At 46.7% G+C, this 16142-nt stretch overlaps 1 protein-coding gene and 1 long non-coding RNA gene across 3 annotated transcripts in view; one reads left to right on the top strand and one right to left on the bottom strand.

The window, feature by feature from the left end:
* The window catches only part of LOC133492503 (uncharacterized), a 239532-nt gene that overhangs the window by 155849 nt on the left and 67541 nt on the right, over nucleotides 1-16142 (top strand). The window lies entirely within an intron of this gene.
* LOC133492498 (cadherin-12-like) overlaps nucleotides 1-16142 on the bottom strand; it is a 58375-nt gene that overhangs the window by 16987 nt on the left and 25246 nt on the right. For both annotated transcript variants that reach the window (XM_061804770.1, XM_061804771.1), the window contains exon 6: nucleotides 1087-1340. In XM_061804770.1, coding sequence (XP_061660754.1) covers nucleotides 1087-1340 — 254 coding nt within the window. The remainder of the gene's footprint in view (nucleotides 1-1086; nucleotides 1341-16142) is intronic.

Raw genomic sequence — 16142 nt, 5'->3', positions numbered from 1 at the left:
CACCAACTATTGAGTCCCATTCTGCAGGACTTAAGACATTGGGTTTGTTCTGAAATTCTTCTTTTGAAAATATTCTGCTAAATGTTTGAATGTCAACCCGAAGCCCGAGTACCTCTCGGAAAGTCGGCGCTCTCGCAAGGTCGGGACAAGTTCAGAGCCGCCGAGCGACGGCGCCGACGTGATTGCGATGTTGGGCCGGGCATTGATTGATTGATTGTTCCTGCGGTTGATGACAAAAGTCCTCCGCTCGCAAGGCGGCGGCGGCGGCGGCGGCAGCCTTGATGAACAAGGACCGCAGACATCGACCGGCAGATTAAAAGACGTAAACGCTTCAATCACGCGGCTCGGAAAGCAAGCGTCAAGACGCCGCGTCCAATCGGAGGCGGCCGCATTGTGTTCTTCCCCAGCGCTGCGGTTTCGAGAGCACTTCATTAGGAGGCCAAAGCGCTTCGTTTGTTCTCATAATTACATTTAGATTGCTAATTGGAAATAATTGAATTACATTTTCCCCGTGTTTGTCAATGTCCATTGTTAGAATGGGCTGGAAATGTTGGGCCTCATTTGCAGAGAATTTTTTTTTTTCTTAAATGTTTCCTGCGTACTTTTTCCCAAAAGAACTTTAATTTTCATAAAAATCTAGACATCTCTACTTTTGCCCGGACGGAGCTCCTCAATTCAGTTCCTCGGCACCAGGATGCCACTAAATGGCGCATCCCAGAATACAAAACCACGACTAATACATTTTGTGTCAGCGTTGTCGTTTCATTTATTTCATTAACGCACTTTTTGAGATCCAATCTGGGCTTCGCAAAGTCATTGTCGAAATCCATTTATTGTTTGTCGCATTTGTTTTTATATCGTCAAAGTTCATTTTCGTTGCTGTAATGACTTTTTTTTAAATTAATTAGATTTTGCAAAGGTGCAAATACCTCCTCAGTGGTTTGTTGTAACCATGACAACCTTGCAGTTTGCTTAACGGAAACACTTTTGCTGTAGTTAATGTCTGCGGCCGACCGGGCGTCAAGAAAGGGACGAGGGGGAAGGAGGGGGGGGGGGGGGTTGTTTTTTTTTGGAGTTGAGCTTTACCTGACTGGACTGCTGCTGGCGTCCAGGTCCTGCGCCGTCACCGCGCCAATGATGGTACCCGCCGGTGTGTCCTCGTAGACATCCATCACGTAGGCGGGCTTATTGAACACCGGAGGCTCGTCGACATCTAGGACGTTAATCTTCACCGTGGCCGTGTCTTTGAAGGCCCCGAAGGTCTGGAATCGGGGGTCCAGATGGGCGTTGGACGCGTCGACCTTGAAGGTGTACGCCTTCTTGCTCTCGTAGTCCAGCGACTGGAAAGGAGAAAAATAAGACCGGGGCGGTTTCAAGTAACAATCACCTGCTATTTCTCATCTCACTCCCTTATGGTGTCATTTTTCAGAACATCCATTTGATAAATGTTGTTTGGTGGAGTTTCCAATTCCAAGGGTCTTAATTTAACCAACTCAATCAGCGGAAGTTTGAACCAGGGGGTGTTTGTTACCACGGCAACAGAGGGTCACGTTGAGGGCATCGCGACTAGCTATTTATTCTGCAATAGCCCCGAGTGTGAAGGGAGGGACCAGCAGAGAAAGTCCCCCCCCCAAAAAAAAAAAAAAAAAAAAAAGATCCTGATATTTTCACTCCAGGAGGCAGCACTTCATCACTCAGATGCCGAGTGACACGTATAAATGAGTGTTCCAATAGAAAGAGCAGAACTTTTCCCCTCGTGCACAAAACATCTCTTGAACGGAAAGAAGTTCTCGAGATGTTCACGTGTTCAACCTTGCAGCAGTTTCCGAAAACGTCAGCTCGGGGTCAATTAGTCAAACCGCCAGCGGACGAATGAGCATCGCCGGCGCGTCCACGTGTGAGGTCTGAGGTGTGAACGTCCTGACAGCGGCGACACGATTGTTCTCGCCTCCGCCTGTCTGCTGCCCTCTCAAGTGAGACCGCCCACGCCGGCCGCGAGCTCGCCGCGGTCACGCTCCGCCGGCCGCGCAGTCGCACGAGAGACGTTTGCGTTCGCGTGTACTTCAGATGGACTAACAAGGCGGAATCTCATCCCTGCAGCAACGCTACCTGCCTTCCCGTCCCGGGATGCCTTATTTCTCTGGCAGCTTGCTTGGAAAAAGGTTAAAATAGCTTTTGAATGAGGGGAACTGATTGTTTTTGTCTGACCTTCCACCGAAACTAGTCCAAGTACAGCGTCTCAGAGATATTTGCGATATGTCATCGTGTTTTGCAAGAGTTTTGCACGGTACTTTTTCTTAGTCCCAGGCCGTTAAGAGGCCTGTTTGACGTGACCTCAGCCAAGGCCGACGTGTTAACGGACAAAATGTCAGTAACTGTAAACACCAGCTCTATAACGTGGTAAAATGGATGCTACTTTGCCTAGCATTGTTTTGATGCCTTCACATAATTACTCGAAAATATATCTGCTTTAAACCTCGTGTGGCTTGGCTGTGCTTTTCTCCACCGTGACAACAAGGCACTCTAAAATGGACACTTTAAGCCTCCGGTGGCTGGAATATGTCTGGCTGTGCTTTTCCACGGCGTGACAGCAAGGCCCTCTAAAGCAGACGCGCCACCTCGAAGGTCCCGGTCCACACGCTGGCTGTTAAATGGGACAGTTTTTTCTTTTGATTTCTGTACTACGCCCTTCTTCGCTCCTCATCCTTTTTCCGAGGAACAGAATTGTGGCTTTTTATCGAGTTTTTCCAAAATCTTTTTTTGTGTAGTCCTGCAAAAACCCACAATCTCAATTTAACTCATTACACGTTATACGAAGTGCATTTTTTCCCCCTCCATGTCCTAAACCTAAATTGCGTCGGACTGAGGTGAGACTGGAGACGTCCCAGAGATCCTCAGGTGTTCGTCGAATCGTCAGTCTTCTTGATTTTATGGTCGTCTTTCTTTGGAGCAGGTGTCTGTTGAAGGACGGCGGTGTGGAAGAAAAAGGGGGTGGAAAAAGACACACCGAGGCCTGCCAATCTAAAAGCAATCACTGACCATCAACTGGCTTGATTGGTTTGATTACAGCGCAGCAGATGCAAGCGCTCCAGGCTCCTGTAGCCGCACTGGGGAAATGCAGCAGGAAATACACTCTGTCCTTTTTCCGCGACGGCGGCTGACAGCCTCGCCTCCCAGATGCGACGGCCCCACTTTAGAAGACGGCGTTGATTGGAGCTGGCATTCAACGCTCCCCGACTAAAAGGCCTGAAACGCCTGCACAAACAGCGCCGAGGTGTACCGGAAATCAGCAACGGCAGAAAAGGGAATGGACGTTCTGTCCCAACACGGCGGTAACGCATCGTAGGATTTGTTTTTAAGGAGGTCGGAGTGCTGTTCTGATCACGGTAACGCGAGGTGACGGGCGTTCAAACGCCTCCGGGCCGACTAGATTCAGTCCTTGAGTGCTTTTGCACTGATAGCGGAGCAAAACTTTGATGACTTCACTGGCTCCGAATTCCAGTGCGCGACCAGCGTGCGGGATGTGGCAACCGGCGCCCGTTAGAGCGGCGGAGTTTACGAAAGAGTGGCAGAAATCAGATGGGGAAAAAAAATACTCTAAATATCAATCAATTCATGTTTTGCACATACTGGTGCTGTGTGAGCTAGCTAGCGCCATATATATGTAACTATATAATTAATGGGATTGCTAAAATGTGAAAGCTCCATAGTTTGTAAAAATAAGAGGACTAATAGTTTATAGTTTCAGTTTTTAAGAAAAAAACAATAGATGTAGCAAATAAGGACATTGGCTTCCACCCTGCAGTGATACTTTTACTCCCCCCCCCCCCCTTAAATTACTGTTTGGACGGTGACCCGGTACTGACGGCTTCCAGCGGACTTTAAAGGGAAGCAGCACACGCGAGGTTCAGCCGAAGCGCAGGAGGAAGCGGGGCGGCAGTGCCGGGTGGTCGGCCAGCGGGGCGAGGGCACAGACGAGACCTCATTAGCGGCCTCGCGTCGCATCTCCACCGTTAGGAAAAAGGGAGAGAGAAATAAGTCCTCTCAGTGTGAAGCGAGCTCTCCTTTGCACGGAAAGATCAGAGCTGCTGTTACGTCCGCGTTCTTCTCGCTTGTCTTCCACGCAGAAAGCGCAGTCGGCCTCCCGGACAAAAAAAACCTTTCAGGTCATATAATTGCAAATGCATTTAAAGGTGAGCGGGCTGGGGGTGTTGTTGTTCCGGCCCGGTTGGTGCCGTAATGACAAAGGACAGTTTTTTTTTTTTTCTTCCTTCTGTGTTTGTATTGTACCTTCTGGATGAGCCTTGAAACTTCATTCTTTGAAAAATAGATTCTTAAATCTGCAAATTGGTTCATCAGAAGATGATCCCCAAATTTGGCTTGTTTGAGCTGATTTGAGGCTTTTGGTGGTGAGCATGTCTGCCTCTTGAGTCCTGAAGTTTGGGTTTTTTTTCCGGGTGTTCTGGCTTCAACTTCACCCATTTCACTCAAAATAAAGGTGAAATGATCCATGCCCAAATATATTTGTGGTTTGAGCATTTTGGATAATGTTAGCATTTAATAAGCACATAGTGGAGCATCAGTTAGCAACGTAGTTCTGTTAGACCGCTGACTCTGCGCCATGAAATAAATATACTTTGAATTTCTGGAAGGTTATTTATGCAAACGGATACTTCACAAAATCAACAAATGGAATCATAAATGTAAATATTGACTACCAATTTCAGGTCCAGCCCATTTTGTAAGACTGCATATCTTTGATCTATACTGCACTGTGACAATTTGAACATTTTATTATACTGTCCAATTTATAGTCTTTGTTTTTGCTGTGTTCCCAGAATTTGAATTGACTTGAATTTGTCTTCCTCAAATGATTTTAGAGGGTGATATGGCAACATGACTAACAGGCACAACGCCTTCACTCCAGTTATTGAAGGACTCGTCCTCTCGGAACATGTTGATCCGAGACAGGTGTGACGTAAGGCCAGAAGGGGGCGACGAGGAGCTTTGCGTTAATGCGAAGATGAGCTAACGTGTCAGAGAATCAAACTAGATGTGGCGGCCATGAGGGAAATATCCCAGGAAGTCATTCTCCGACTTTTTAGGGGAGGTTGACCTACTTTGACGTGATTGGCTGCCAGGCAGGCGGGCGTGCACCTGCGCTCGGGTTTCAAGCTCCTCATCACGGTCCGAGCCCGCCGTATCAACGGCGAAATGTTGCCTGCCGCTTTCCCTCCTCGCTCCCCTTTTTCCTTGTCGTGTGTCGAGTGCACATCACAAACTGAAGTCACTTGAAATTCCAGACATGTTCTTATGCCCTTTGATATGCAAATGTGCACCTTCAGTGCACCGCCACCGACGCCGAATGGAGCATCCTCACATTTCACAATAGAACCGCAACGGCTACTAATACGGGCCACGAGCTAATCAAGGCATCGCGCCTTTTGCCTCCTTTTTATTTTTTTTTTTCCAAGCGGCCAAGCTGGTAGCGCAACAAAAGAGCTTTCGTTCCTTGGAGATGAAGTTGTTCAGAATGAGGTATGAGAAGAGCAGTCGAAGAGAAGAAAGAACAAGGACGGGGGGGGGCGACTAAGAGAAAAAAAAAAACTACTAATTGTGTGGTAATTGCCCAACTGGAACTGAAGTCCTGATGTCACTCACGAAGCTACTGCGCGACGAAGACTTGTGGCTCAATTACACATTACAAAATCACTTTGTTTTTATATTTATATTTCACAAAACATGTTTTTCTTCTGGAACTGGTCAACATCAGTTTACCATTTTTCAACGGGGAAGATTTAGATAAACGCATGATCGGTTTTTGACTGACCTTGCGCAAGTCCTCCTCACCAGTAGCTGGCGCTCCTCTTCAGCGGATGGACATATTGGGGTGAATAATTATGTGCGCCAGAGAGAAATGGCAATTATTTGTCATATTACTTGGCATTAGTACAAAATCCACTGCAGTGACTCCGAATACTAGAGGCAAACCTCGTTTGTTTTTACAGTACACGCTTTTGCATCAAAGATGATTTTGATTCTGTGTAATAGCTAAAAAAAAAAAAAGCATTTGAGTGCAAACGAGAGGACAGTCCAGGAAGTTGACCAGAACCGCGGTTTGATCCCAACTCAAGTGCAGAGGGGGGGGGAGAGAAAAAAAAGCTTCAGTTGCTGCGTAGATGCAAGCGTAAAAGAGAAATTCGCTTTAGAATATTGAATGTTCTCCTCACAGCTACACCAGCCATTATAATGAGCGAAGGGGGGGGGGGTGGCGGTCTTGTGCCAGGGCCCGTAGGGGGGGAGTCAGCATCACTCGGAATCACAAGCAGGCTGATTCCATTTGTTTGCAATGCGGCGCTAAAGGTGTTACGCGGTGAGATTAAAGAGCAGCAGAAAAACCGTGAAAAATATTGAATCTGTCAGCCGTGCGGCAGCGCCGTTAAATCTGCTAAAGCGCACTATTATATATTTACAAAGACACTTATGAATCATTAACAACGCGTCTCACGTGACTTATCCGGCCGGAGTGACTGAAAGTCGAGGTAGCGAGCGAATCGAATGAGCGAAAGTTTGCCGGATTTCATTTGCCGTACGAAACTTCGAGGGTTGGAGCGAAGTGATTGTGGTGAAGGGTGATAGGGTGATATTCCGGACCGTTTGGAACTAAGCAAAATCCACAGGGAACAAGCCACCATTGAAGCTTTCCCAGTGCTAAGTTCGGCTATTTTCGTTCCCCCCGGTTTCACATTTGTCATTCTGGCGCGATCGGAAATCTCAGTTGCGAGCAACGCGGTTAAATAATGCACCCGGTTTAAAGCTACAGTACGTTTGTGGAGTCTGCAGCTCTTTGTCAGAGCTGAACAAATGAGGGCGGAGATAGAGAACGCAAACAGCAAAAAAAAAAAAAACGACTTGCATTTTTAAGTCTGGTGACTCACGAGCACAGCTTGTGCTATTTAAGTCGGCAAAACTGTGTCAGGTGACGGTGCGTCAACTCGAGACGTCGCCCCCACCTGTCAGGGAAAGGATCTTTTGAAAGAAAAGAAAAAAAATAGAACAGCGCCCAAAGTCGACAAATAGCAACTCGGGTCTTTGCCGGCGTTTGCATTTTCAGGGGAGCCAAAAAACCCCAAACATAAACAAGAAGTTCGTTATTGTAACTGTGATACTCCATCTAGTGGTCGAGGAAAGGATAACTGAATTAAAAAATCAAACTAAAATGGCTTGAACTTTTATTTTTGTGATTATTCAATACATGTGCAACACAGTTGTATTTTACTTAAGTTGACTCCTTTGCATTTTATGTTTTTGAATATTGTTTTTAACGTTTATTAGCAATATATTTGAATTGAATCATTTTTTTCAGTCGTTCCCCCCTCCACCTATATTTTAAGCTCAATGTTCTTTTCATACTCTGGGTTCATTTACATTTTATTAGGTTTTATTTTTGTGCTAAGATTAATATTTTTTTTCAGTTTAAAGGGGGCATATTGTGTATTTTTTCTCAAAATTTAAAACAGTTCTCAGGTGCCCTAACATACTGCATAAAAATGTTTTGTTTTTCGACAATCCCATTATTTTTTGTTTTTTTTTATCCACATCTGAAATCTCCTTTTTTGGGACAACCCTTTTATGGTAATATTATCATCACACTCCGCAGTTCTCACGCTTCCCTCGGTTTTCTCACGTCAACTGTTGCTAAAAGTCAAACGCGAGCCCAGAAACTGTCGAGTCGGCTTCAGAATTTGGACCGAGAGGCGATCAAGAGCATCGGAAGCAGCGGCAACGCGAGAAAATGACCGGCAAAGTGAATCGAGGGTGTTTTTTCGGCCCGGCGTAACCTTTCTCCGCCGAGCGAGCGAATACGCGGCAGAGATTTTTTTTTTGGCCGAGTGTGCCGCGGGCAGCAGACTGCGTTCAATAAGCTCGTCATCAGGAGAGAAAAGATTACATGGCCCAAAGAGAAGAACACCCCCCCCCCCCCCACCATGCCGCCGCCGCCGCCACGGGCACCGGCGAGGACGGAGGGATGCTCACTTTATTGTGCTGCCATCAATCACATCAGTTTGTGTCCTCGCTAGCCTCCGTTGCTCTGCCCGCGTCACACTGGACCTTTCTGAGCGCTTGCCGGTGGCCTCGTTCTTCCCGGAGCGCATTTGGAACCCGCTATATGAAGGACTATCGGTGCCGCTCCGAGACCACAAACGAATGAAAAACTCTGCAGGGCCCTTTTCATCATCTTACTTATTGCGATAAAAACCACAACTGGGGTTTGTCAACAAACTAGAAGCACCAAATTCAAGGCCTTTTCAGGCAAACAACAGCAACAAAAAGTTAAGGTTGTTTCGGGATAAGCTACAAAAACAACAAACGAGTGATAATCTGTCACCTGAATATCAAAACCACTTCATAGAAACAAGTTCAAGTTAAGGTGGAAGTTGCATTTCAAATCAAGTCGCTACCATTCTCCGCTCACGTCCAATGAGTAAATTTACCATCATCTAGCTATCCCGTGTACGCTGTTCAAATTCTGTCGCCATTGGACAGAATTTTGAGGTGTAATTTGTCTTTGTCCAACATCTGGAAATGAGCCTAAAATGGACAATTTCGTAAAATTTTTCTACCATGATTTCTTGAGACTTTTTGGTGGTTCTACTTTCGGTGGTTCCGTCTAGCAAACGTCGTGTGGCTCAGTTAAACCGCCGTCCGAGGCTGAATTGTTGAATATGCTCCTGACGGCCAAAATGTCCATAATTTACATGCTTTGAAACCCAAATGGATGATGAAGAATAACGATTGGTATTTCTACCCAATTTTATGTTATTTGCTTGAACTTTACTTAAAAAAAAAGTCAATTGAAACCAAAACGGACAATTTTTTAAATCTTACCGGGCATGGATTCCTGAGACTTTCATGTGGTTCTACTCTTTCGTGTTTCTAGGTGAGGGCAGAATTCCAGGGGCCAAGAAGTAAATAGAAATTTTCCTCTGGATAAATATGCCCAAGAACAGTAACATTTTAAAAATGGCGTCTAAATGCGGGTCTAGCGTTAACGGACTGGGTTCGCCAACCCCAAGTAATCCCTCTGAACGGACTTCTTCCGCCTGGTGAGGAGTTATTTTTCCAAACCGGGCCTGCGGATCCCCCGCCGCTCCGAGGTACCGTTTCCTCGGCCGGCCTCCCATCGCCGCCGGGGCCAGAAATAGCCTTCGGCGCTGTAATCAATGGATTAATTCCCAATCGGGTCCGTGGGCGAGCGGGCGGGCGGCGGTCGGATGGCGCTGGATGAGCCTCGACCGCTATCAGGTGTCATTAACTGGCAGCCCCGTAGCAATTCCCAAACTTCTGCCGCACGACGGCTCTGCCTCTGATGTAAAATCACCACCGCATTAGTTCTGATTTATTGTGACCTTCACGAGTGCCGCCGCCGCCGCCGCGACGGGACGAGACGACAGACTCGCCTCCGCGCTGATCACACTCTTGAGTGTGTATCATATTGGTTTTTAACGATTTGTCAATTTAGTCTTGCTTCGCCGCCGACAACTTTGGGAATTTCGGGCCGTCGTTTTGTGCCTGGACCGTTTTGATTCCAACCAAACAGAACTATGTGTGAGGCTGTCCAAAATGATTTGAATATATACTTTATACCAAAAAAAAAAAAAACTAAAAAACTATACCCTACAATACTTTATAAAAACCTATAGTTGTAACATATTTAAATTAATTTTTTTCAGCATTTTTTTTCCTTCAATTTAATGGATATTTTGCTGCTCCGTCTGATGTGCGCGCCATGGCCACTTGGGGGAAATATAATACAGACATATGGATATATATGGGACCATAGGAGACATAAAGTTTTTCTATGTGTAATTTAAACTCCAGCTGCAGCTAGCAAAAAAAAGGTTGCTTTTGAACGTTCCCTTTTTTTTCCTGATCTGGCTACTTTTCGCACTGCCTTATCAGGCTTTGAGCTCCTCCATGTTTTCCAGAGATATTTTTCTTCGTGGCCGCTATTGTTTTCCAACCTACACAATACTTTCTTGCAGAAATGGATTAGATCCCTTATCAAATCCGTGCGGTTTAGCGTTCACCTCTCAGCCCTTAAAAATGTCCAATTCCTCATACCGTCGGGGATATTTTTCCGTGTAAACTTCTATCGATTTTGAATCACACGGGATCCAAGAGCCCCCGAGGTAGCCGAGGCCGCGCATTGGGTCTTGATGGCGGTCCGGCCTGCCGCCCCTCCCAGGGCGCTACCGTTTCTTTTCACGGTTAGGAGAGAGAGGCAGCTTCTTTCTCAGCCTCGGGAATGATTTCTCCCTCAATCCGACCACTAATGACATTTATGACGGCGGAAGTGGACCACGCTCACCGGCTGGCTTTAGTAAAATGAAGTCCTTAATTAACGGCGGCGAGCATGAAAAGGCTTCTCGCCTCGATACTGTCAATCGCTTTGACTGGAGAAGCTTAAATGGAGCTCATCCGGGATCAATAGCAGTGATCTGACATTGAGTCTTTTTTCCCCGGACCCGCACCCACGGAATACTCACGTCCGTGCAATTGTACGCTCGGAGTCAAGGAAAAGAAAAGAGCTCTAGCTTTAAGTCATTTTGGTCTCAGTTCATGTGTGGAACCTTGCTGGTTTTCATCCCATGACCTTTTTTCCACTTATAGAAAAGTGAGAAAAGTGCATTCAGAGGGTTTTGCTTTTTTTGCGGCAGCAGCAGCAGAATGTTGACTACGCGGTTCTATTTTTACCTGCATTTTCACCGGCAAGGCTAAAGTTTCAGGAGCATCCGGAAACACGAGCGCAGCCTACCGCCCTGTCAGGCCTCCAACCGGAAGCAAAGAGTCGAGTCGGGTGTTCGACAGCAGCCGCGGCGGGCGGCGGCGTGGCCGTGTGCCGTGTCCTCGTGCTCGCCGAATTACGTTGCGCATTTAACACTGGTTTTACATGCCAGATCGTTGTCTATATGCATGCGTGTTCACGAGCATCAGCTAGCGTAACGGCCTCGTCCCATGTCATAGCGTCACTGAGCTCGTATCACGTCCAATTACGTTTTCATGTTTTGCCATGTCAAAAACATATTCATATTTTTTTGGAGCAAGCCTTTGTGAATTATGCACGAGAGAGCCTGAATTAACGAGAACTGACAAGAAAATTGTGGCACCGTGTGCAGGAGACGGAGTAAAAATATTTTGTAAGAAAAACAAAATAAAACAACCCCCGACCCTGGTTCTGAAATGTAGGAAATCAGAACCACGGCGGATTCTCCAAAATGTCCCCTTGCACAAAACGTGCAAACCCGACGTGCTAATTTGTGAGCGGCCCACTCTAAAAAGCTTTAATAGCTTCTTTCATCAGAGAGGATTTGGCCCTGTTTGCTCTGCAAAAGATTAAGGGTAGTTTACCCCCCCCCCCCCTCATTTTTAGGGGTTTTGTACTTTCCCGTTTTTTTTATTAGTTTAAGATTTGGGACATCCAAAAAGCATTTTAGACAAATGAAACGTTCAGCGAGTGATACTAGCGCTTAGTTTTGTACAAATGCAATTGATTGTTGGGCTAACTTTCATTCCATTTGAAGGCTTTTGAAAAGCTTTGAGGCTTTTGTTACGATGTTTGCCGGTGGGGCTTTTTACGGAAGAGACTCACCTTGCACCGGCGAGACTTTGGTCGCGAGGAGTGTAGTGGCTCAACTGAGACGGGTTTAATTGACGGCCGATTAGTCCAGGTTGTCAACTGGGATAGATTCCAGCTTTTCACAGCACTCAGAACAGGATAAGCGCAATACAGAATGGACAGATGGAATTTAGCGTTTGAGAACCGTTGGAAAAACGCTACCATAATTACTGGCTAGCTCAAATCTCAGGTGACGTGTGCTTTGACATATGAGGAACATATGAGCAACCCTGAAATAGAAACCACCTTGTTCCCGAGTAACGGCGCCGTCATTAGCATCACCATGGCAACACCGAACCCGCTCCCGACTTTCCATAAAAAGCCAAACAAAACTAAACAAAAACAAAATTGAGTAATGTGGACAGTCGAGTGCTAATAAATCAATTAATCAGTCTGTGGTTGGATTAAAGTCCTTAATTGTTGACTTTGTAATGTCTCAATGCTGTGGAAGCAGTTTTGGGAGGTTCCACGCCACAAAACAAGGTTGGAAGAACTCCTCCAAAGTTGGTTTGCCTCTCTGGGGGGTCCAACACCACTGGGCTCGCAAGACTACTCCACAGCACTTAGCCGTATATGCACCGATTCAGTCGACCGACTTCCGGCAATTCCGAAACCGTTGGACTACTAACAAACTGATCGTGATACTGCTGTCAGGTAAAGACAACTCGTCAAGTCTACTGAGAAGGTTTCACATCTGAGTGTACTATTCAAATGTCTACCCTGAAAGAGAGCCTCCCAGGGCACCGTTACCGAGGTCCGACATCACTGACGTTACAAGAGAAATTCCACAGCGTGCAAAGAGTCGAGCGACATCTGCAGCTCTGCACTGCGTTCGCAGCCCTGCAGCATTTAGACCACAATAATGTGATCGCTTTATCGCTCAGGGAACGATGCATGCAGGAGCTTAAAGTCTTCTATGAACGTTGTCCACGGGACTCGGTTCCGGATGCCGCCCGTATTATTCAAATGTCTTCCCGGAGAGAGAGAGAGAGAGCGCCAGCCAAATATTATGCCACACATGTCGTGTTCAAACAATGCAGGTTCACCCCCCGAGGCTGGCAGGAGCAGATTTGCACGGCGCTTGCTTTCCTGCGTCTGCCGGGAGAAGGTAAATAAACAAGCAAATGGACAAACACCGCGTTTAATCGGAGAGGAAGTGATTTTCGGCGAGGCGACCCGAGGCTCTTGTTTGTCAGCGCCGTCCTTCGCCGTAGCGCGTGTCATCGGTCCGCACGCCTCCCCGGGAATTCTTTTGCGGATTTACCTATTGTCTCACGTAATCTTATGTTTAGCAGATGGGATGTGCGAGGCCCCTTCACGCCTGTTTTTTTTTTTTTTTTTTTTTTTTCCTCGGCAGGCTGGGAAACAGATGATCATCCTTTGAACCCATTACTCAGCCTGATCCTCTTATCATAGCCAACCTTCCTCACGCTCTAATTTGGCTTCAGCCAAACTCGGCTGTGTACAATGAGGCTCTCCCGCTGCCTTTGCCTGCGTATGCGAGGAAAAGTCAATCGAGGGAGGAAAGGAGAGAGCGGTGGAAGGATTTGGTCCGCGGGGATCTTGCAGCAATCCCAAATAAGACAATGGAGTGGGCGGGTCAGAACACAGCGAGCAGCTCGTGAAGGCTTTATCTTCAGCTCCCTCACACCTTCATCCTTGTCTTCGTCACTCGTCGGGCACACTTAATTAAACAGCAGTCACTCAGTCGCACAGTCGAGTCAGTCGGTCTCGCGTTCGCTGTCGTGTCATCTTCCTCCCTCTCTTCGGGGTTTGTCATTGACACGGCGGGGGGGGGGGGGGACGCCTATGATGCATTGTCCCCCCCACTACCCTTGTTAAAATTGTCTTAGCTGTAGACTTTGCGGCTTCCGAACAACAATAACATCACAGTGGCGCAGACACACAAACACACGCCGGGCGCACACAAAGACTATCAATTACTGCATGTGCGAATATTTCGGTGGGGGATCAAACGGGATCGAGAGCACCTTTGCTGCTAAAAATAGTCGGGCGGCGTTCCGCTCTTTGCCAGGAACATTTGACTTCCTTGCATCAGAAATGTTCTGAAAGGCACGCTAATACGTTTGACTTTTGCAATCAGGTGAAATTTACTCCCGTGTTAAACATTTCACTGTAGCGATTTACATAAATTACACAATTGAAAGTTGGGGGGGGGTGAACGTTTATCTTGTAATAACGCCGTGTTCCTCTAGACTGGTGGATCTCGAGGTTTTTAGTCAAAGTAGCGCCTCGAAAAATACCGTGTTGCATTATGCACGATTTGAACGTTAACGTTCCCAGTTATGCGAAATGAAAAGCGGACTTTATTCTATTCAAATGCATCGTGCATAAAAGTTAAAAGTGCACCTTAGCAAATGTTCGAAATTAAACGTAGCTCCTCCCCGACGTAGAAAAATCTCTTAGTCAAAATGTTATCACGTCACCATAGTTTCCTTCGCACCAATGACTACGTTGCTAATAGGCTGGACTTCGGCGCCGTGTTAGGTCATTACGGAGAGGACGCCAAAACAAAAACAAATGAAAGAATCGAGAATCTTTGTTTGTGTGAGGCTGTATCGAAATTTCAGCTTCTGGACCAATATTTCTTTGAACCCTTTCCGCGCAGGGGTTGCAAATTTGGAACAGGTTTAATATAATCGCAAATTTGAAGTTCAGAGTATCCTTTTCTGAAAGTATCGGATTTGTCTCTCTGGAGGGAGAAAGAGGGTTAATATTCATTTTAATCCAAAAGTTAAGAACGCAAAATCGCATTTCGTTTTGGAGCTAGCAGAAAAAAAAAAAAAGTTGAAATAAAGTTTGAAAAACAAATAAGCGTTAAATATAACTGAACTGAACTTAAAAAAAAAAAAAAAAGTTAAGTCCACTGCACTAATTATGCAGAATTTGAACATTAAATTCAGCGATTCTCTGGCATACCACTAGGGGGAGCCCGGGTGCCACATTTTGAGAATCACCGATAACAAAGTAAGCGGGGATGAACGACAAGGACGTGAGCATGTTTCATAGTCACGAGTCATTTCTGCAGGTTTATAATCATCAATTTGACGATCAGATCCTGATTCAATATGAAAGGAATTTTTTTTTTTTTTTAAGAAGAATTTCAAGCAACCGCGGGGGGAGCCGCTTCATCCGAGCGCTTTAACATATTCCAAAAAAAAATGTCTTCCACCACAAAAGGCGACTTTGGCCGTGCCGCTATTACGCCTGATGACTGTGACACTTTTAGTCCTTTCATTTCCATTCAAGCCCAACGCGAGCGCCAGCAAATTGAATTTGGACTGCCCGAAGGGGTGCGCGGTCGGTCGGTCGGCGGGCCCGGGCGGGGAAGGGGAAGGGGGGGCTCGGAAAGCGAGCACGTTTGGGCGCCGAGTGTCACATCATCGCACAGGTGCAGAGCGAGCGCGAGTGGGAGGGAGAACAGAAGCACTCGTGTAAAACACATTCACGCACGTACAGTACGTGGGCGGCCGGCCGTGTGTGGGCCGAAGCGAAGCCACGCGTTTATTCGGGCCGGCGGCTCGACGGCGTTTCGCCCGACCTTCGCCGGATGTGCGCTCTGCGAACGGCTCGCGTTCCTCAGCGGTGAACGCAAGCAAACGCCGGCTAATGATACCGGTATTGGCGCTTGCTTGCGCGACAAATACTGTGAACCGATCCGGATATCCTGGATGCACGGCAGGGAAAAACGTTTATGAGTACAATCAGAAGCGTATTGTTCAACTAAAACGGCACTCGAGGGAGCGCAGACCTCCAACGGGGATGAACAGGCCTGTTATGGATGCGCAATAACAAATCTGCGTGAAAAAATGGGGGCAATACTGAACGACCCTCAACAAGTAGGTTGTCGTTGTAAGTTGAAGGAATGCAAATTTGATTTGTGAATGTTTAAAATTATGGTCATATATGTCATCATGTCCCATTAAGGTTTTTTTTAAAAAAAAAAGTATCAAAGTGGTGTTCATAAACGGAGCAGCGTTCGCAAACCTCGCGTCCGGGGAGAAATAAGGCGGCGCGCGGGAAGCTCGTGGGAAGCGGCGCAGCGTTATTTGACTTGAGTGAATTTGGACGTGATGGATGGCGCGCATCTCCAACGCGGCGCCGATTCTCACAAATCAGGGAATACCGTTCAATGGCAGACGTACGCTAATGCGGTTTCGCCGTCACGAGGGGTCCCCAAATCGCATCAGCGAATATATCACACGAGGTTCCGAGGCGTTAAGTCCATTTTTTTGTGTGTGTTTTGCCTCTGAAGTTTAATTAAAATGTGTGTGTGTGTGTATCCTGGTGAGGGTGTCTATAATTTCACAGGTCCCAAAGTTGACTTTCTAAAAAGTCAGAATCCGGACTAACCCACGGAAAAAAATTAGCCTCTAAAACGCGAAATTAGGTGGACACGTCTAAAAAGGACTTATCCACATTTTGGCTGCGTTTTTAAGGA

Source organism: Syngnathoides biaculeatus, chromosome 19 (assembly GCF_019802595.1).
Source record: "Syngnathoides biaculeatus isolate LvHL_M chromosome 19, ASM1980259v1, whole genome shotgun sequence".
NCBI classification, from domain to species: Eukaryota; Metazoa; Chordata; class Actinopteri; order Syngnathiformes; family Syngnathidae; genus Syngnathoides; species Syngnathoides biaculeatus.
This window is presented reverse-complemented; position numbering and strand designations above follow the sequence as displayed.